This window comes from Ovis canadensis, chromosome 26 (assembly GCF_042477335.2).
Source record: "Ovis canadensis isolate MfBH-ARS-UI-01 breed Bighorn chromosome 26, ARS-UI_OviCan_v2, whole genome shotgun sequence".
Classification (NCBI taxonomy): Eukaryota; Metazoa; Chordata; class Mammalia; order Artiodactyla; family Bovidae; genus Ovis; species Ovis canadensis.
The window spans coordinates 49,278,862-49,301,403 of record NC_091270.1 but is presented as its reverse complement, the minus strand read 5'-3'; the positions used below and the strand labels follow the sequence as shown (position 1 = coordinate 49,301,403).

At 45.5% G+C, this 22,542-nt stretch overlaps 1 protein-coding gene across 37 annotated transcripts in view; it reads right to left on the bottom strand.

Annotated features, from left to right (window-relative positions):
- Positions 1–22,542, bottom strand: part of TACC1 (transforming acidic coiled-coil containing protein 1) — a 125,527-nt gene that overhangs the window by 10,909 nt on the left and 92,076 nt on the right. For 6 of the 37 annotated variants that reach the window (XM_069572969.1, XM_069572966.1, XM_069572971.1 and 3 more), the window contains 9 exons: positions 20,295–21,225; positions 17,963–17,998; positions 16,680–16,740; positions 14,279–14,486; positions 11,521–11,573; positions 4,962–5,087; positions 3,149–3,225; positions 1,748–1,791; positions 341–501 (listed from right to left, as the gene is read on the bottom strand). In XM_069572969.1, the coding sequence (XP_069429070.1) occupies positions 341–501; positions 1,748–1,791; positions 3,149–3,225; positions 4,962–5,087; positions 11,521–11,573; positions 14,279–14,486; positions 16,680–16,740; positions 17,963–17,998; positions 20,295–21,225 (1,697 nt within the window). The remainder of the gene's footprint in view (positions 1–340; positions 502–1,747; positions 1,792–3,148; positions 3,226–4,961; positions 5,088–11,520; positions 11,574–14,278; positions 14,487–16,679; positions 16,741–17,962; positions 17,999–20,294; positions 21,226–22,542) is intronic. The other 31 variants (XM_069572973.1, XM_069572972.1, XM_069572975.1 and 28 more) reach the window with 9 other exon arrangements.

Sequence of the window (22,542 nt, the reverse complement as noted above, 5' to 3'; positions counted from 1 at the left end):
CCTGTATTTGAAACCTCATACTTCCTTCTTTGATACTTTCGGCTTGAATTTTTCAGTGCTATGGCTTGACTCCCTTTTATTTTTGACAAATTGGTGAATGACCAAAAAGAACATTTCTAGAACTCTCCTAAGGTCTGAGGGCCCCAGGTTCTTACACTCCGTGCCGCACTTTGGTCATGTCCAGGGCTTGTTGCCCTGACTGAGAAGAGGAAGGATTCAGACAAGCTGCCCAGGGTCCCTGATTCCGTTTCTGGGCCACCCACACTTTGGGCACATGGGTTTGACGACCCATCAGCAAGAAGACACGCCACTGAGGAGACAAAAGGCAAAGGACAGGTACCTTCTTGAACCCTTCCAGGACTCCCTTCAGGTTCTCATATCTCCTGAACAGGTCGGAGAGGGACCTTTCCACCGAGTTGAGGTCAGCCAGGGCCTGCTCCTTCTCCATGGTCAGCTGCTGGAAGCTCTTCTGAGAGCTCATGCTTGTCCTCTGTTCATCTTCTGTGAGTCACAATCAGAGAACACACATTCACTCAACAGACAGTCCACAGCTGCCCTCCTGAGCTGCGAGGCACTACTCTGGGTGGGTGGAGGGGAACCCAGCAAGGAAGGTGACAAGTTTCTGCCCTCAAGGTCTGACACTCTGGTGGGGGAGACAGGCAACAGGTGATGGGGAAAAGAACAAAGCAGGGCAAGTGGGTGGGGTGCCTTTTATACCAAATGGCCTCTGTCAGAGGAGAGATGCAAGCAGAGACCCAGAGGAGCCAAGGGCAGGAGCCAGGCAGCTCCCAGGTGTCAGGTGGCATGGATGGCATAAATTATCATCTCAGCACTTCGGTTAATGCAGAGAGACCTGAAGTGACTTGGGGAGTCAGTCCTTACAACAGCAGCTATAAGAGGTTCTAAGTTCAATGCAGGAGGATGAAGTGCTGTCCTTTCTAAAGGCCTTGATGGGTCTGACGCAGGGAAAGCGGGACCCACAGTGGAGTGAGGCCCAGAGACGTCCCACCGGAGGGGGCGGGGAGGAAGGATGTGCAGAGGGCTGCCCACCCTGGTGTTGCAAGTGTTCATCCTCTACAAGGAACCCAATCTTAATGGAGCCTCAGTATTTGCAGATTCTGTATTTGTGAATTCGCCTGCTCACTGTAATTCCCATGTTGCCTCCAAGTCAAGACGTGCGGTGGGTTCCTGGCCGTTCAGGGGCACGTGTCAGGTGGCAGAGAACTGAGGTGACCCGCCGAGCACAATCTCGCCTAAGGTTGGACCAGGAGATGCTCTGCCATGTTGCATACTGCCAACAAGGGCCCTATTTAGTCTACTTTGGGCCTTATTTTTGCACTTTTGTGCTTCCTGTTGAGGAATTTTAAATGGGCCCCAAGCCTGGTACTGTGGAGCTGTCTTGTGTCTTAAAAGCTACAAGGCTGGAGGTGTCTTGGGGGAAAACACATGTGAGATGAGCTTCGTCCAGGCATGAGCTCAGTATTAATGAAACGACAATACACCTTAAATAAGGTTATGTATTGACAAAACTGTTGTGACCACAGGCTCATAGGCACCTGCTTTGCCTTCCTGAGGATCAATGGGTTAGAACTGCCTAATTCAGTGTTTGTGGCAATTTTATAAAAACAAGAACTGCCTATAATGAGAATCAACTGTATTGCAGGCATGGACAAACTGAGATTTATATTCTGATTTGAAAATCGTCTTTGGATCCTGAGGTTCATATTCTAGAGAAAAATTTCCTTACCAATCATTTGGGCAATGGTCTTCTCATACTCAGCCACAATTTTCCTTAAACAAACAGACAAAAAGTCTTATCAGAAAGAGAATATCCAGACAAGGGAAGCTGCACAAATGCTGCTCTAAACAATGCAACACAGTAACATGTACCGACAATCTTACATAACCCAGCTACCTGCTTTGGGGTGCCCCCCTGCTTTTTAAATGTTTAACATAAGATTTGTTAATGCTCAGAAAGGCTTTTCTCAAGGTTCTGTTTAACAAGGCTTGCATTTTATTTGGGCTTCCCTGATAGGTCAGTTGGTAAAGAATCCGCAGAAACAACTGCCTTGATTTTTCTTTGCACCTCTGTGAATGACACCAAGGCAGTCCACGAATTCTGCTTAGAGAAGTGACTCTTTTACACAATGAGTTAATGATCTCCTGGGGGCTCCTCCTAAGAGGCCTGATCTGAGTTCAGGCTTTCCTGGCCTCAATCCACCCTTACAGGCAGTGGGTCTCCTGTGATTCAGATCCAGGTTTTATTTTATTGTCCTAATTCCAGAAGCATTTTAGTTATTCAGTTATTTAAAGATCACCCTGTCCTGTTCATGCAGGAAAAGTGCAGTCTTTTCCTGACCCTCCAGTGGTGGGTGCCCCTCCCTGAGACCCCTGGTGAGAAGAACTCTGGTCCTCACTCTGACCAGGCATCCAAGTTCTCATGAAGGCAGCTGAAAGCTCGCTGAGATCAGGGGCTGTGCCTTCCTCCCCAGCAAGCCAGCACAGGGACCCAGCAAGCACTTGAAATACCAAATAATACAAGAGCCACAAACTAGAGTGGACCCATTTAAAATGCTTCATCCAAGTGCCCACTGAACAGTCTGTAAATTATTTATGCCCCCCACTCTTTGATGCCATTTTTAGTTATGTCGCAGCTCCTAAATGTAGGAGTGAATAGTAAAAGTAAACAGATTCCAAGTTAGAGTCAGTCAGCTTTGTTTCCTGTTAAAATGCTTTTTATACTCTATCTTGTGGCTATGAAATTTGAAGCTACCATGTATAGTTCGTTTTAGAAAAGGATTATGGATCGTAATGCCTCCATAACTGAAGATGTCAATAAATCTTATTACTCTGTGTTTTGAATGGGTATTTTTGCACAAATTTGTCTTTTCAAAAGACAAGGATTCTGTGGGTTCTGCTTACTTGTCATTTTCTGAACAACCCAAAATAAACTACCATATTTGAATATAGTAACTGGTCAGCAATCCTCAGGAAATGACCTTACCCATCACAAATTAAGGTGCAAACAGCAAAACCCTCAAGTTCTCAAGAGCTGGTTCTATGTAAGCAAGTACTGTCATCACTTCCTTTGCACTAAATCTAATAATACATAAAGGTACCCACCCCTCCCTCAAAACTCCAGTCTAACCTCATCTCCAAGACTTCTTGTCGGGTTTCTTCGTATTTCTTCTTCCACTCATTTGCTTCAATCTCTTTAGTGATTATCTAGATTATAATGCAGACAAAGCTTAGTTTTACTGGCTCTGTCTCTTTACAATTTGAATTCAAGACTAGAGCCTGAAGACAACACACAGCCAATGTTCATCCCAAGATATTCTACATTAGGAATAAAAAAAACCTCAACTTCTGTGTGTACTGCACACAGACACTGGGGAAATGTCAGTCACATAGGGATGCTGGAACGTGGTCACCAGGGTGAAGGAGAAGAGAACCTCTCCCAGGAAAGCCCCAGGTGGGAATTACCATCTCTGTAAACTCCATGTTGGTCCAGGGTCTGGCTCTCAGCCTAGAACCCTGCTGGGTCAGGACGCCAACAGCTGAGCCACTGGTCTGGCAGACTCCTCTTAAAGGTAAGACGCCAGAGCCCCACTTTATTAGTAATTAGGCTGAGACATGAAACCGTCACAGGATCAGAGCGGGGGGAGCTGGCCTGGCCAGGTAGTCTCTTTCTGCAGAGATTTCAGATTGAGTCAGAATAGGGCCCAGAAAGTCACTGCCTCCAGGCAGAGGCATCCAACTCACGGTGGGCAAGATCCTGCTTGTTAGACCAAGACCCATATCCTACATTTGGGAGGCCCATGCTAGCTGGAAAGAAACACTCTAGATTCACAGTCTCAAATGGCTCTTCCCCTGCACAGGGCTCAGATGGGAAACTATTGTTCTCCTGTGATTATACTTTCCTGTGCTTCTTTCTAATTGGTACAATCTTTATTTTGGTGCCATGGAGCAGGATTTCAAGAACCAGAAGCCAGCCTCTTTGCTTCAGGGAGGAAGCAGGCACATCTTTGTTTTTCGGGCCACTCTGCACGGCATACAGGGTCTTTTCTTAGATCCCCCTGCTGGGGGGAAAGTCTTAACCACTGGACCACCAGGGAAGTCCTAGCACATCTTTGCTTTGATGCATCTGGTCAGTAGTTATCTCATAATTGTAATTCTCAGAAGAAAGAAGACACTTTTCTCATTTACAAGACTTTGTTGAGCCTCCTGACCACAGCGTTTTGACAACAGGACTAGCTGACACCACTAATTACCAAAGTTATTGCTCTGTTTTAAAGGTTTGAAAGACCTAGGTCAGCGGTACTTAATTAACCATTTTCATCACATTATAAAAATAAAATCACTACACTAAGGGAATTACCTTATTTTAAAAAAGTGGAAGAAATCCAAGAAACATATAAACCAAACATATCAAACACAGCACAGAGGTGTAAGGGGAGGGTGGAAAAGAATTAAAGGTACATAACAAGAGTCTTTCTATTTTCCAGATCACCCAGGAAAGGCCCAGCAGTGATCTATTTCAAACAGAAGACGTTCAATAAACACGACAGAGGAAGTTGAGAGTTAATTAGCAATTTTATATTCCTACAAGCCTAGAATTTAAGGAACTTTTAGGCATGAGCCTATATCCTCTGTAAAACAAAGGGGTGCTGACTTAGTTACGTATGTGGGTAAAGTTGGGAAAATTGGGTACTTAAAACTTCAAGGATAAGCGATAAAGAAGTGTCCTGAAGTTCTCAAGGACACTTCCAAGCGTCAGCTTTGCCCCTTGGACACCAGAAGGCCAGGACTCCAGCTCCAAAGGGTTGTTTTACTGGGAGCCCTTTATATGAGCTCTCCAGCTGGGGAGCAAGAACTCAAGCCAGCAGAGATGGAACCTCCCTACTGGCACACAGGCTTGACAAAGAAATGAGCAACAGATGACGTGGTGGGGAAGCCTTCACCTCTTCCCTTATCAGGGTGAGCACGGCGGTCTTATCTGATTCGCTGAGGCAGATGCCGTCCAGGGGGCTCTCCACCCCGCAGGCCACAGACACGGGGGTCTTCTCCACCAGGGATTCCAGCAGTGCCTGTGGGGGGAGTGGGCACAGGTAAGACGTATGGGCCTCGGCTGCTTAACCCCAAATACCCTTCCGCGACTTCCTCCTGATGAGAACGATCACATCCTTTAAAAACAGGTTGGAAGTGGCGCAGGAACCAGCAGGGGGAAAGCTTAAAAACAAAACAACAAATCTAGCTACAGTACAATCGAAAGGAAAAACCATTCTTAAAGAATGACCTTATGGTTGTGAGTGGGGGGAGGGGGAAGAACAGGGGAAAGGGATGGTTAGGGAGTTGGGGATGGACAGGTACACACTGCTGTATTTAAAAATGGATGACCAACAAGAAGGACCTGCTGTATACAGCACAGGGAACTCTGCTCAATGTTATGTTGCAGCCCGGATGGGAGGGCGGTTTGAGGGAGAATGTGTGTGTTAAGTTGCTCAGACGTATCTGACTTTTTGCAACCCCGGGGACTGTAGCCCTCCAGGCTCCTCTGTCCGTGGGATTCTCTAGGCAAGAACACTGGAGTGGGCTGCCATGCCCTCCTCCAGGGCATCTTCCTGACCCAGGGATCAAACCCGAGTCTCCTTCGTCCCCTGCGCTGGCAGAGGGATTCTTTTACTTCTGAGCCACCAGGGAAGCCCTCGGGGGAGAATGGATACATGTGCATGTGTGTGCATGTGCATGGATACATGTGCATGTTCCTCCGCTGTGCACCTGAAACTATCACAACATTTTTAACTGGCTATGCCCTAATACAAAAATAAAAAGTAAATTTTTTTTTTAAAAGGGAAAAACATTCTAATGAGTATCAGGCAGGTCTTAGATTCTCTTTTAACAGGTGACTTAGAGAAGTTTTCTTCTCATTCAAAAAGGAGAAAGTATAATTATCTCAGAGGTCAGTCACCAGACAGTCATGTGCAGAAAAGAGAAAAACACTCGCTGTTAATATCCTGTGAACCTGGGGATCTCTGGGGATGACGTGGTCCATGGAAATAAATTTCAAAACGAGTGTCAACCTTTTTACATACTGCCTCCTGTGTACTATGCTTTAGCCACTTTGGATGGAAATGCTTCTAAAATGACTTTCAGGCCTAGGCAAGCACAAATGGCGAAGATAAGTGAACGCCAATGCCCCCAGGTCGTTGGGAAGGGCAGAGGCCCCGAGGACTGGCATGCGGATCCAGCGGTGCCGTCAGGGGCACAGGCGTCAGGGTCTGGGCTGCAGTTCCTCATTTTGGACCTTCCTGCCAGAGTTTTTAGCTCCTTTGGCGAACATGTCACCTTCTGAGGTGCCAGCCTGATTTTTTACCATAAACACGCGTTCCCAGGAGCCACGTGCGGTTAGGATTTTGTTTTTCACAGGAATGTGGGCTCTGTACCACTTTTCTTCCTAAAAAGCATTTTTGAGGGTTATTTCCTCCCACCTATGTTAACTTTTCGTATAAATTGGAGAAAAATCTGATCCAGTAACACCCAACATGCCAGTCAAAGTGACCTGGGAAACTTTTTTTTTTTAATTATTAGAATTAGGGTTAGGATTCTGGAATAATCTTAATAATCTAAAATGTCAGCATGATTGACCAATCAGTTACTGATTATAATCGATCCGGTTCTCTGGTGTCTTGTTTGAATCAAATTTGAATAGGAAATCCAAGGTCAACTTAGACCAGGGGTTTGTAAACTTTTCAAGGTCATTATGGACTCACCCTCACTTTAGAAAACATTCAGATACACTCATCCTCACTCTAGCAAACACTCAGACACACACACACCATTTCTGCATACAGCTTCACAGCCCTCAGCCGAGGGCCTAACACAGAAATCCGGGGCTGAGGCCACAGATACGGGAAACGCAAAAGCCACAGGCTGGCAGTGCCCATTCCAGCAGCATTTGGGGGAGGGCAGCCCACCACCTGACAGAAGCCCGAGGTCCCCCAGAAACACTCTTATCTTGGGAGAGACCTGTCACCAGAGCCAGAAGGCATTTGCGGTCGGCAATCTCTAATAAAACGGCACCCAGTGACCCTAGCTCCTGTATGGGTTCTCATGCAGCCTCCCACCACCCTGAGTTAGGCTGGACCCAGTGACGCTCGTGTAAGAACAGAAGATGGTAAACGTCACAGGGTGTCACTGGTTTACAAACAGGCTTCAGGCTGTGAGAAGGTCTATGGAAAAGCCACATGAGGAGGTTCTGCCTGGTGAGAGGGCCTGGAAGCGGATCCACCCCAATCGAGCCCGGAGGTGACCACAGCTGGTGACAGACCGAGTCAGAGGCACCCAGCCCAGCCACCCCAGGATTCCTGACCCCAAAATGAGGAGATTGAGAATGTGTCACCTGATCACTAGTACGCTGCACATCTGAGTCAGCCCCTTACCTCTTGTGCCACGCACTCATCAAGAAACCTCCCCCTGGGGCCTTCCCTGGTAGGTCCAGTGGTTAAGAATCTACCTGGCAATGCTGGGGACTCAGGTTTGGTCCCTGGTCAGGGAACTAAGATCCCACATGCCACGGATCAACTAAGCCTTCAAGCTGCAACTACTGAGCCCTCGAGCCACAGCTAGAGTCCAAGCACCGAGATGAAAGATCCCACATGACACAACTAAGGCCCGATGCAGCAAAAAACAAAACAAAACAAAAACTAAATGAAGAAACCTCCCCGCAGCAGCCTTGCTTCCCCTGTGTAACTCGCCTACTAGGTACTGCCCACACTTTTGGTTCATCTTGTTAACACTGCTGATTTTAAATTAGTACATTTTATATCAGTCTTTTGTCTTTCATTACTTTAACTTAGTCAAGTCAACTCTGGGAAACTGGCCCCTTGTGCCTTCCATGACCCTCATGTTAGCAAGAATTTGGGAAATAAGCCAAGTTTTCTTGGTAGGTAAAATACTTGTCTCTTCTGGAGTTGTGCATCTCAGTCATCTGCGAGGGGATAAAGGAACTCGGCCTGCTTGCTTGTTTAACGACTTTGCTCTAAACAGATGAGGTATCTGGAAGGGGCAGCGGTCTGTGCTGGAAGAATCAGACAGACCTTAGATGGGAGTGAACACACCCAGAGGCGTGGGCTCTCCCTGGCCACCCCCGCTGCCTGGCCACACGCCACAAGCCTAGTGGCTCAAAATGCAATGGATCTTATGAGGAATTTATAGCTGTGGCCTATTTTAGCTGCCTTTCCCGGTCCTCTAGGATTTATTTAGCTTTTTTACATTCCTCAGTCCTTCATAATGTTTCTCAAACAACACAGAAAGCCTACAGAATCTACCATCATCAGAAACTGGCCCAGCCATCTCCTCCAGGCAGGGCAACCTAGTATGTAATAAAGATGTTAAACCAATCAATCACGTATCACTTACATCCTTCCGAAAGGGTCCTGCTTCACATCTCCTAGTCCTTATCCCCATCCCACAAAGCATCTACCCTTGAGGATCCATGAAGACCTGTCTACAGACAGCAGGGCCCAGGGATGTCTTGGCTGTAGCTGACAGTGAGCACAGATGCTACAAAGTAATTCTCTGTACTTGTCCTGGTGACGGTAGAATCCGGGTTCCTCATTTGTCAGGCTCATCCCATTTGTCCTTGAACCTGTCAGAGCGGGGACCCCCCTCCGCCCCCACCACTTCTAACAGAGACACACTGTGAACTCAACGTTTGAGAAGTTTAAGGTTTCTCTGAAAAAAATAATAAACTCAATCCTAAGTGAGAGATGCTGCAGACCAGCTGCTGAGAAGTGAGACGACTGTCCTCTGGCCTGAATAATTTCACCCTGGCCGTTCCCCAGAGCTGGATGGAGGATGCAACAGGAACGCCCTTCAGAGCAACACCCAGAGGCTCACAAAGGCAAAGGCTAGATCGAACAGACTTCTCTCTCTTCTTTTTAAGTAACTGACCTCTTTGTTGCTGTGAGCAGGCGTTCTCAAGCTGCAGCCAGTGGGGACTACTCTTCATTGCAGAGCACGGGCTTCTCACTGCGGTGACTTCTCTTGTTGCAGAGCATGGGCTCTAGGCGTGGGGGCTCAGTAGTGTGGCACACGGGCTTAGCTGCTCCAGGGGGGATTCTTTTTTTTGTATATGTGCTGCCAAAGCGAGCACCTGGGTGGATTCTTAACCAATGGACCGCCAGGGAAGCCCTGAACTGGTTTCTTACATGGCGTTTTGAATATCGCAAGTTCTTTATGCAGTGTTTATTCAACATTCTAAGGAAATAGAAATTAATTTCAGCCAGTTCAACTGGGATTACCATTCAGAAATCATGACCCAGGACGTGCTCTTTGCAGGGGGCGCTGCAGAGAAACCCCTTCAAATCCCAGAGGAGTGTTTCTGTCGAGAAACAACTGTCCTTTGTGACGTCCCTGACCCCTGTGTGCATGTCCTCCTCCTGCCTGGTGTCCACAGGCCCCTCCCCTGCCCCACATCACTCACTCTGCGCCCTCCAGGGAAACACATGGGTCATGGCCCAACAGTGAGTCATGGAAACAGTTCCTGGAGCAAAGAATGTGCATTAAAAAATGGTAACGCAATCAAAAAAATATCAGCATGAACCACTGGAAGAAACACGGATACTGTCTTGAGCAGTTTGTTTTATAAAAATACAAATGCATGTGTGGAGATAGTTTCCTATGTATCTATTAGTTAAGATGCAAAGCATGGGAATTCCCGGCAGTCCAGTGGTGAGAACTCGATGCTCTCACTGCCGGGGACCCAGGTTCAATCACTGGTCAGGGAACTAAGATCCTGCAAGCCTACTGGAGTGGCCAGAAAAAGATGCAAACATGCGTTTTTACTGTGAATCAACGTAAAGAATATTTCCATGACAACGTCACCTACTCCTGCAGCTTCAACCATCCTAAGGCCCCTGAGACCTATTAAAGCCAAGCCACACTTTTCTTGGGCTCGTGCTAAGTGCTTCTCATGGTCTACAGCAAATGTGAACCGAAAAGCTGGTCACACAGACGTCTCAAGGCCACACGTCTAACACTGAACTTGCACGACTCAGCTCTCCCTGTACTCCTAGTATCCCGGCTTCTATATTCAGCAGTGTTCACTGCGGTCAAGGCTGGGATACAGCAGTGAGCACAGTCATGGCCCCACCTCATGGAGGAAGCCAGGGAGGAAGCCAAAGAGAGCCAAGGGGCAGGTCCACAAAACTGAACGAAACCCCGTCTGCCTGGGCACGTATGTGATGTGGGAAGGAGGCAGGGTTCGTGCGGAAAACCAAGTCAGCAGCAGTTGAGTCTGAGCTGAGTCTAGAGACAAGGAAAGCCAAAGAAACAGTTTAAGCAAAAGGGAACGACTCCAGCTTATGGAAAAGGAGGACAGAAAAACCCCAGGAAGAGGGAAGTTTGTTAGGAAACTGTCACCATATTTAAAAAGGCTGGTGGTGGCCACGGGTTTAACAAAAGTGGATGGATTTACAACACTTAATCAAAGTTAATTGCACCAATAACGGACAAATGGATACACTGATACCCACAAGGTCACTTCTGACGCACTTGAGATAAAAATGCACGAACTGAATTTCCTCTGGAGGAAATACCAGACAAGCCCAAATTGCAAGAAAGTTGACAAAACAACTGACCAGCACTCTTCAAAGAGTCAAGGTCGGGGAGGACAGAGACAGATTGGGAGCTATCACAGATTAAAGGAGACTGAGAACACGGGAACAAATGCCTTGTGGGGTCCTGCCCTGGGTCCTGCACCAGAAAAGGGCATTATTGGAGCAGCTGATAAGACCTGAATACGGTTTACAGACGGGATAGCAATACTGCACCAGTGTTAATGAATTCTGATAACTGTATTGTGATCACAGAAAAGGTTAATGTTTGAGGAGCATGGATGGGTACAGGAGGTATAGGAGTTCTCTGTACTATTTTCGTAGGCCTAAAAGTTAAAAAAAGTTTTTAGCTCAGTTAGCTCAAATCCAGCCTTCCTGACACCTGCCATACAGTGGGTCCGCCCTGGGGATGCACCCTGTGTGACATTCCCCACAGGGGAACCGTTTCCACCTTGCATCTGTGGCCAGGAAAATAACGGAAGCCATGTGGAAGTTAAAAATTCTCAGAAGCCGCATTTACAGAGTAAAAAAAATAGGTGAAATTAATTTTAATAATATAGTTCTGTTACTACAACAGATCCAAAATGTCAACATGTCATCAATATAAAAAGCTACAGGCATTTCATTTTCCTTTCTTTTTGGTACTGCGGCTTCAAATGCTGGCTGTACTTTATACCTGGAGGACATCTGGGGATGTTCAGCTGCCGTCTGAGTGCTGATGGTCCTGCTCAAGACACCTCAGACAGGCACTAAGCTCCCCAGCTGAAGGAACTGAGCTTTATTTCTATTTCACGCCCATCACCAAACACCGACGAGAATTTAACTACTGAGTTAACATGGGCTTCAAAACAAAGACTGAAAGCTCCCATGCCCACCCTGCACCCCCATGAGCCTGGGAACTCACGGGCACAGTGGATCCATCCTTCTCCATCTTCTGACACGGTTCCTTCTCAGTGCCTAAAACACAGAGGGTCATTTTTATAGTCATCACAAGAGGTGGGTCCCTTCCTTCCCACTGAGAGACTCCGGGAAACCCCAGTGTGGGCCTGGAAGGACATCTATGGACCCCTAAACCCCAGTATCTCAAGACCCTTAAAGGCACACTACATCTTGTTGACCGCTGTGCTATGTTCAAAGTCCAGAACGCCCAGAGGAAACAGAGCTCAGGGCCAGTCCGCCACAGGCAGAATCGTGTCCTCAAGTGGAGAGAACGGCAAGACTGCCCCCTTGTGTCCATTAAGAGTTTTGCAAATGAGCTGTACTAACCACAGCATCATTTCACAAAAAGGAAATAGTAACACTGCTGCAGCTGCTGCTGCCACGTCGCTTCAGTCATGTCGGACTCTATGCAACCCCACAGACGGCAGCCCAACAGGCTCCACCGTCCCTGGGATTCTCCAGGCAAGAACACTGGAGTGGGCTGCCATTTCCTTCTCCAATGCATGAAAGTGAAAAGTGAAAGTGAAGTTGCTCAGTTGTGTCTGACTCTTAGCGACCCCATGGACTGCAGCTTACCAGGCTCCTCCGTCCATGGGATTTTCCAGGCAAGAGAACTGGAGTGGGGTGCCATTGCCTTCTCCAATAGTAACATTGAAAAGTATTTTATTACCGAATTGAGGAGAGAATCTAAACTCCAGCCCTGAAGGGTACCCTCAATGGAATTAATGTAGCAGATCAAAAAAAAAACCTCTAAATTTTGATGCCTGGAAACGCAATATCCTCTCCACACCCTTTAAGTTGGTTTCGTCATTCTTACTCTACCACAGGAATCAACATTTACAAAAAACCAACACTATGCCTTTTCTAATGAAGGTATACCCATCTGCCGAAGAAAAATTTAAAATATGGAAAAACACACAAAACGCTAAAGCTACAATCCTCCACCTACAATCACAAATTATTATTTTAGGGCACTGTCAAGAGTGAATTATTCAGAACACAAATGGGACCATTGGTATTCCACTTAAAAACCTTATAGTCAAAAGCCCTAATTCCTCAGGACAACCCTGCCTGAGTCCCCACTTGCCCAGGACTCACGGAGAACTGCGAGCATTTTAGCCGTGCAGCAGGTTCCTTCCCATCCCCGTGAGAGATTCCCTGGGGCAGCTGTGCCTATGTACCCATCAGGACCCAGCCCAAAGGTGGCCCCTGGGAACAGCTCAAGCATGGTGCACTCACACCCTCCCACGCCATGCAACTGGGCCTCTGCTCACTACTCAGGCATCAACAGAGTTAACAGGAGTAGCTGTTCTGTTAGCAGAACCCTGGCTCTGTAAGCTTCTGCCAAAGGAATCTCCTCCTAGTGAGGGGAGGGCGTAATTCAACAGATATGGACAAGTCCCCTACACCAGGGAAAACGTGGAAGATGAATCATTCATTCACAGTCCTTAACCTCAAGGAGTTATCAAGGATGACCTTCTGTAACTACTACACGGAACGGGAACGGAAGAAGAAACGCAGTGGGAACCAAGTGACTTTTCTGAGAGACCTGCAAGGAGGGGCAGAATTTCTACAGGGTGAGGGTGCAGAAGAGTGTTTCATACATAAGAAATAAGTGTGGGCATAAGTCCTCGGGGTGAGCCTGAGTAACAGCCAAAGGGGCACAGGGGGAAAAGGCAAAAAGGGTCTTTGGGGAAAATGTCAAAGCAGAAAGAGGCCTGGGAAGAAATCTGGAACAGTCCTTGAAGTGTTTATTTTACAGACGGGAAACTGAGATCTGGATAGGGGTGGCGGTGGTGGTGGCTGGGGAGATAACTCTTGCGAAGTGCAGATTTCCACCTGCTTCTCTGATTTGATAGATCATGATCTTTTAAAATCTAAGTATAAAAGCCTCACATTAAATTACGTTGCTGAAGATACTGAGTTTCCAATAATGGTTAATGAAGTCAGGATCATGGTGCCAAGCACTTCACAAGTCAAGGTTAAGGCCACAGATACAATCTGGGACCTGGCAAAGGGCCTCGGATCTAGAATGTTCTAAGGTGGAAAACAGTAAGAAGCTTCAGCATAGGGAACTACCTGCACTGCCTGATATAAAACAGATAAACAATAAGGACCTACTGCATGGCACAGGGAACTATATTCAATGTCTTGTAATAACCTATATTGGAAAAGAATCTGAAAAATACATATATATACACACACACATATTACATATATATATAATTGAATCACTTTGTTGTATAGCTGGAGGCAACACAACATTGTAAATCAACTGCAATTTAAAAAAAAAGAACACTATCTAGTGAGGAGATATGACTTACTATGCATAAAGCACTCTAACCTGTGCCTACACGTGGAAGTAATTATGTTAGTAACTACTATTTCTATACATGAAACAAGGAACTCAAAAATCACAACATGGTTGCAGATCACTACATTGGAAGCTGTGGCCAGACTGAAATAAATTATTTAAAGAAATCAAGCAGTCCCATACACGAGTGTCTCCGCACACTCTGTCACACTTATCCACATGTTGCCTGGCATTCCACGGATGCCCCTTGGTGTCTCCTCTCCAGGCAAAGAAGCAAAGCACAGACCAGCAGTCTAACCTATCCTTTGGGGGCCCAGTTCTCCAGTCGCTCTAAGCTGCCTCCTTGCCCTAGGCTTCCAGGCATTTTTATGCTTATGTAATTAAGAAAGATGAAGATTTGCTTCCGTACCTGCTTCAGAGGATGAAAACGCATGATTTATGGCAGACACGGGAACATTGGAACATTCAAAGTACTCCAGGTCGTCCTCTGGCTCACCTTTCCCCTCGGCCCCAGTGGGTTTCTGACCCGATGACGTGGATGCCAGCTTCTCCTCATCGGTAGCATGACCGTCCCTATTAGAAATGTCTGCGATCTGGGAGATCACTGCTTCTTCATCCTGAGAAAGGCAACAGAGGCGATGCTGCCATTTAGGAGGGAAACTAACACGTCAGGAACAGCAAAGCAGCCGCCATACTATACGATGCTCTCCACGGACCTGGGCACCAACCAAGGAAGAAGCTGTAGCCTCTGAACCATGGAAGGTGTATTTTCTAGGGATTACGCTCTGTGATTCAACTCCAGGGTTTGAAAAATTAGGCTTTTCTAGCCTAAATTATAAGAAAGAAGTTTAAGTGGCCGAAGGCAGTGGTCTTCATATTTTTTGCTCCAATAGTTACTAAATTACTTGGGAAAATTTGTGTAATCCATTGTATTTTCAGGTGTCATCTAGAACCTTTCAGTATGAGTTTAAACAGTCACAAAGGATATAATATCTGCTATATATTATTTATTTGCTTATTTATCTTTCCTTCCAGTTTTATTCAGATGTAATTGACATACAGTACTATATAACTTGAAAATGTACAGCATAATGACCTTACAGACGTCAAGAAATTATTACAGTAAGTTCAGAGAAAATCTATCCTCTCATATCAATACAAAGTTAAGGAAAAAATTTTTGTTCTATTTCAAATATTGATTTTGCTTATTAATTCAATTTAGTTACTCTAGTGATCCGATACATTATCATCTATTTAAAATTGAACATAAATATGCTCTTAATGGTCAGAAATTTACATCATTCCTTTTCCTCTATAAATTTGTATTTCCTCTCTACTTCCATTAAGAAATTATCCCAAAGAAATGTATTTGCATGCTTGAAAGTCTCTTGAAGTTCTGCTATTACATTTATTAAAAAAAATTTTTTTTCTACAAGCCTAAGTCTTTAAGTGTCAACATTTTTTTTCTTCTGGAGAGTTAGTTCATTTACAAATGTACAATTTATTCTAAAAATATTAGTGTTTGTAAGTACAATCAAACACAAAAGTAAATTTTTTAAAAATGGAAATTATAACATTTTGTTGCACCAATCTTAAAAGTAATTTTACAAAGTAATATGTGTTATTTTTCCGAAACAAGTCCAAGGTAAATTTTTCATGTGGATAATTTTCAAATGATCCTACTATACAGCACAGGGAACTCTGCTCATTGTTATGTGGCAGCCTGCATGGGAAGGGAGTCTGGGGAAGAATAGATACATGAAATATGGATGGCTGAGTTCCTTTGCTGTCTACCTGAAACCATCACAACATTGTCAATTGGCTTTATTCTAATGTAAAATAAAAAGTTTAAAAACAAAGGCAAACAAACTAAAAAAAGGTAAAATTTTCATGGTTCTTTTTGCCTGCTCTTTAGCAGCATTTAAAGTAGATAGTTCATACATTTGTAATAGATGAAAAATCAAATTGCAAATCTTTTCTTTAATTTTAAACTATGTACCAAGTTTTTGGTCCTGTGTAAGTTCACCTTAAAATGCATTCTATTAATCAATGAATGTATTTCTGTAATGGTTATATTGAAATAAAATTTTTAAAAGGAAAAATAAAGCATCTCACTGCAATCAAACGGGCCTGGGTTTGGGGGGGTTTATTTGTGTTTCCCAATTAATTCATATAGTCAAGGATAAATATTTACTGCTAGAATAAAGCAAAGGTCAGCATCAATTTTATTCCTGCTTTCCATTTTTATAATCAATCAATAAATAAGTTAAATAGAAGAAAGTTTGATAACAGAAACGTCTCAATTCTTTGAACCCCTTTCCAAGTTATGTACCAAGAAATTCTATCATCAATAATTTTCTTTTTAATGGAAATATAAGTGACATATATCACTGTGTCAAAAGTTATTTTTAATCATGTATCAGCTGACAATTCAGGTTCTCCTATTTGGTGGAAAGCAATGAACTGGAAAACCATCTGACTTTTAAAAATATATTATCCAGTCATTGCAGTCAATCACCTTAAAACTTACACCAACATTTCAAATCCCTCTTTGGTGCTCAGAGGTTCCATATCCAATAGTACAACAAGACGGAGAATGGGTGAGAAGGAACTTTTCCCCCAAAAAAGTGGGAACAAAGTAACTGTGAAGGAATAGGGCCCTTTCTCAGATCCACTTAGGAAGTCAAGGGACTGGGAATCGGCTTCCTTAAAGCGGAGTACTCAGATCCCACTGGAAAAATCTTCATTAGCCACCACCCTCATGGGGAACACTGGTCTAAGAGATAAGCTGATGAAAGGGACAGACTTACCTGAGAACACCCATCCAAAGCAAGAGACTGGGCTTCATATTTCTTCACCTTACAGCCACTCCTGGGGGAAAAACAAACAGAACACCAGGCTGGTTTGGCATCACACGGACAAGCTCCCAAGCCGTGAGATGGAGCAGACAGCGGTGTGTGCAGAAACCAGCCAAAGCGCACAGCCCCACACGAGTCACACGGCCACACGCCAGAGACGGGAGCACCTTGGCGCCTCTGAATCCTCTCCCGAGAGACAGGGCAAGCGAAAACTGTAATTCAGTGATCCCCTCACTTGTTTCTGCGGGATGCTAGACACTGGCTCTCAGGCCCCTATGGTTTTTAACTGCAACAGCGTTCCCAAGAGCAGCCCCAGCACCTAGACACGGCGGGTCACGTGATCCGCGCTCACCTGGTTTTGACAGTCACCAGAAAAATTACCACGCCGGACCACATTCTTTAAAAATTCTTTATTGTGCTAAAAGCCACAGAAGTCTGGTAAGACAGCTCCAGACCTGTGTGCTCACAGAGGGCTGTGGGCAACAGAAAATATGAAGATAAAAATATCTGAGCAATCTGTTACCACAGTAGTAAGATAGAAAATGAACATCATGGCCGGTACTGGGGACACTCACACCGCCCGCTATGTTTAAACTTGCATGTAATTTGTGATCTGAAGACTAGTCCAGATTCCGTTCTGCTTTAATGAACCTAAAACTTCCAATACCACCACTCTGACCCACCCACCCCCATCACCAAATTGCAAGTTCTTCTCGTTTTGTGGGACAAAAACAAAGACCAGCATAGACGGTACCAGAATATGGGGCCCCCACCTCGTCAGTGCCTGATTTTCTTTCCTAATGCCTGAGTGTCACCCTGCTACCAAACTCAAGCTGAGCTGACTCAGGAAAATGTATCCCCTGTGCTCCGAGGCGGCAGCCTTATCCTATCAAAAAAGTCAACTGTTCCTGACACTAAACAGCCCAGCAGTTCCTCAAACCACCGTGGGGATGACCAGGCGGCCAAGCCAGCACGCAGCATCACAGCGCCACACGGGGCGTGCCAAGCCAGGGACGCAAGCTCTCGCACCTAAGGTGGGAGGGCCTGTCTCCAAGCCTTTGGGTACAGATGGCAAGGCTAAGCTGACTCATGAAGTGGCAAATGAAATGCGAAAAGTCATCAGAAGATTCAACTCAGAAAGGGAAGCCAACATGCTGTGGAGGAGATGGTCCAGGGAGGGCGGGGGAGGAACTGCCAAGGGTCCTGAGGGAGCCAGAAACAGCAGGAGTACTTACAACAGAAAACAGAGAAATTTCACTTGTTCAGTAGTCCTGATGCACCAACAAAATTCGAGACGGGAAAGAGACAGACAGATGGAGAAAAAAATCATGTAAAGCCTGGAATATTTATCTCTAGTCTGGCAGACGTAAAGGCTGCAAAGTTCTATGAGATGAGACAGAAATTATAAATGTCAGATTTGTCAATATGACCACTAGTGAGTGAATGACTCTCAGGAGTAAGAGAGTGGTGGAAACACTCAGAAATGCCACATGGTCAAATTTAAGGATGAAAAGTAAACCAAATAGTTGTAAATGTAAAAAAAATAACATTACTGCTGAGTATGTTTACTCTTAAATGTCTAGTCATCCAGATTAAAGACAATCAATGCATGAATAAAAATATAATTGAAAATATATCTGCTTATACCTGTCAGTGTCTATCACTAAGAAACTCAAAGTGACTTACCTAATTTATCTTATTTGCCCGACAAAATCCCAATCATAGGATGATCTTTTTCATTTTTTATTTCATTTTTATTATACAACAGTGACTCTATTTCCCTGTGCTATACCTTAGGTCTCTGCTGTTTATTTTATATATAGGAGTGTGTATCTGTTAATCCCAAACTTCTAATTTATCCCTGTTCCCCCACCTTTCCTCTGTGGAAGACTGTTTTCTATGTCTGTTGGTCTACACCTGTTTTGTAAATAAATTCATTTGTATCATTTTTTCAGATTTCACATACTAAGTGATGTCATATGATATTTGTCTTCCTCTATCTGCAAAGTCAGTGAGATTTTGATAGACTTGGCCAAGAAGATTTAAATATTATTTGAAATTAAAAAAAAATAAGTTAAAATTAAAAAGATTAGTAAAGAAACTTTAGCATGCATTAAACTGTCTTTATACTGGATGTCTATATTACAGGAGAAGAATCTGAGATGTTAGTCGTATCATCTTTTAAGAAGTCACACAAGGACCCTGTTATCAGAACCTTGAACTCTCTTCTAGGTGCTATCTATTTCTACCTGTTTACTTCCACTCTTTTCTACAATAATGGAATCTGCTAAATAAACCCCCAGAGTTACACAACAGGTCAAGCATCTTTCTCCTGTGGAAAGGAGGAGGCAAGAGTCTTGGTTGCATACGAGTTTGTGTGTTTTTTTTTTTTTAATACATAAGGTATTTTAGACCAAGAAATTCATTCATCAAAAACAGAATGGGGTATTGTAAAGTAAAATAAAGTAAAAATAAAAATTAAAAAAAAAAAAACAGAATGGGAGGAAAATGCTAGCAAGTGAGGGAAGTATGGCTGGGAGAGGGTACTTCTTGCTACTGAAAACCAGATGTAAGATAAACTTTCCTCCCTTTGGATTTAGTTTTATGCCACATGAATGCACAGGCTATACACCTTCAATGAGCGACTAAAAGAGAGGCTCCCAATGAGCCCTTATCGACCCTGAGAGGTAGGGTCAACTGATGTTTAGAGGACCCCATATTAGAAAGCACCTAGGCAAAGACCTGGCCATCGCATCCCCCAGGCCACAGGTAACTAGATACAGGTAACTAACCCGAGCCACAGAAGAGCATCCTGAGGACAGCTGATCAATATTTTTTGGCAACTGTTTAACTGCCTGTCTGGCTCAGCAACCACTTAACAATCAAAGAACAGCGTAAGAACAGATGACCTTTCATATTCTGAGGCTGTTAAAGAGGTGAGTCAGATTCAGGCAACTGGTTAAAAGATTCTTGATTCTTTTTGGAAACTCACTTCCTTACTGATAAGAGCCAGAAGTCTGACCAGGAGATGTAAGAATTCACAGTAGCTCTGAGTGGTAGGTTTGTTTTCAATAGGAATCACAGCTTTCCGTTCAAGTGAAAAGACTTCTATATGCCCCTTCCCCCAGGTTACTGACACTACACGGGCACCCTGCAGCCCTGGGAGCTTTGTTCCATCCAGAGAATCTGCAGACGGTGGCTGGCACTGATCCCTGAGTTCTATGACACCCCACAGCTCAGACAGGATTTCTGAAAACCATCAGATCTCTTCCTGCCTAGCTCATGATATTCTTTTTTTTTTCTTTTTAAAAGCAGGAAAAAACATATCCAAGGTTAGGGGGTAAAGAACTCAGCTGAATAAGCTGAGGATTCAGAAGCAAGGCAGACATCTATAAAGGAGACCTCTGGCATCTCTGATTCCACAGCAGAGTCAGGCACAACAGTGAAGGCTGCGTCAGAGGCTACAAGCTGTGTGTCTGCCCCAGGGGGCCTCCCCCCAAACCAAAAGCAGTGGCCAGACTCTCAGAGAGGACACAGAACACAATGCCCACGCCCGGCCCCACTCACGTTATTAAACGCGACTTGGCCTTCTTGGGTGATTCTAAGATTTCATTAACTTGATTACCGGCGGGAGAACCAAAGTCACCGCTGGTGAAAGTCATACTGGGTTTAAAGGGATCTTCGGACTCGTCAAAGTGGTCCGGGTCAAAGCAGTAGGAGCCCTGGGCGGAGAGCGGGGGCGAGTGCTGCCGCGCCAGGGGGCCGCCACAGGGCCGCAGGGTGGGGCTCGCCCCGGGGCCCGGCTCCGGAGGCGCCTTGGCGCCATGAACCTGCGGCATGACTCTGCTGCCCGGTTTCCGGCCAGGCTTCCTCGGGAGGGCTTTCCTGGACTCCACGGTATCCGCGTCTTCGACGAAATCGAACTCGCGTTGCAGCAGGGGGCTCCTCCCATCCTCCGGCCGCTCGGCCCCCGAGTCGTGGGCATCTCCGCCTGGCGTTTCCATCATCTCAGGGGCACATTTCTGGCTTCCGGCCTTCCCATCCTCCCCGTCTGGACGCACACCCTCTAGGGCAGGGGCTGCTTCCGAGAGCTCGCCACCCAGCGCCTTCTTCCGCAGGGGCACGGGCCGCGGCTTCCGCAGGCGGCTCCGGCCAGCCCCGGGCTCTGGACGTGGACTGCCCGCCCTGGGGTCAGCTTCCAGGGTGGCGCCGGCGGTCATGGCTTCGCTGTCTTGCACGCCCGCGGCTGGGCCGAGGAGCACGGCTATGCCAGACGCCCCGGGGACGTCCCCGCAGTTCCTGGATTCTATGGAAAACGGCCTCACGACGGAGATCTTGCTGGCGTCATGTTCGGGCTCTTCTCTGAAATCCTTGACTGGGCGAGGCCCGCCGGCGGGCGACGCTGCCTCCTGCCCTGAGGGTCGAGAAGCGGCCGCAGATGAACAGCTTCCAACCACTTCAGCCACCAGCTCTTCGTCCTCTTCTTGTGAGTCTGAAACTAAACACAAAAGCCGTCGGTTAACAGATGACCTTTTCGGCATTAGTGAATCTTCTCTACTAGCGGAAGCCACGCAGACAGATGGCAGGCTCTTCCCATTCTGCTTTTACAAGCATCCCTAAGGTTCTGTATGGATGGTGGTGAGGCCTGAAAGGGGAGACTTGGTGCTACGCTCTAAAGGGTGCCTGTGTATTACCCAAGTCATGATAATCTACTAGGACTTCCTCGGTGTTTGGTGGCTAAGACTGCACACTTCCACTGCAGGGCACATGGTTCAGTCCCTGGAACTAAAGATAGCCCATGCGACGCACTTCGGCCAAAAAAAAAAAGTTATACAAATAGTAATTATACCAAACAGAGCTATTTGAGAAAAGGTGAAGATCATGGGCCCTCTGCAAAGCATATTAAAATTATGCTGAAATTCCACAGGTTAAAACAACTGGTTTGGAAGAAGCTTTGGACCCTGACAGCTCACAAACAGGGATCTCATCTGGCATGGACATGGTTCCCAGGCACTGCCTGAGAGGTTCAGGGTCTGGATTTTATGCAGCAAATGGATTTTAATCTCTGGATGTTAAAAATAAGAATTCCTTCTTCCCCAGGATAGAATTTAAATAACTGGACTGTTTTAAAATTAAATGAAACACTCATCATGGTCTGCTGAGAATAACTTCTCTGTACATGTAAAAACCAAAAGAAGCAAATAAAAAAGCTAATTAGGAAAAGCAGAGATAGCAAAGTGGTTTCAGGAACAAACAGTCCTTATTTTACTAAGACACAAATCATAAAAAAGTTTTACGTCTTTAGAAGCTTTGTCTCTCAAAGTTTTACGTCTTTAGAAGCTTTGTCTCTCAGCTGGCCAGGAATTCTCTCAAATCATTTGTGAAAATAAAAGATCCTTTTTAATTGGGGTCAGTCCATCCTAAAGGAGATCAGTCCTGGGTGTTCATTGGAAGGACTGATGCTGAAGCTGAAATCCCAATACTTTGGCCACCTCATGCAAAGAGTTGTCTCATTGGAAAAGACCCTGATGCTGGGAGGGATCGGGGGCAGGAGGAGAAGGAGACAACAGAGGATGAGATGGCTGGATGGCATCAGTGACTCGATGGACATGAGTTTGGGTAAACTCCGGGAGTTGGTGATGGACAGGGAGGCCTGGCGTGCTGCAGTTCATGGGGTCGCAAAGAGTCGGACATGACTGAGCGACTGAACTGAACTGAAGGAGAAACACTGCTACCAAAAAGTTGTGTAAATGAGGGTATTTCTTAAAAGCACAAATTAAGATAGTGCTTTCCTGACTTAGGCATCTGAAGTGAC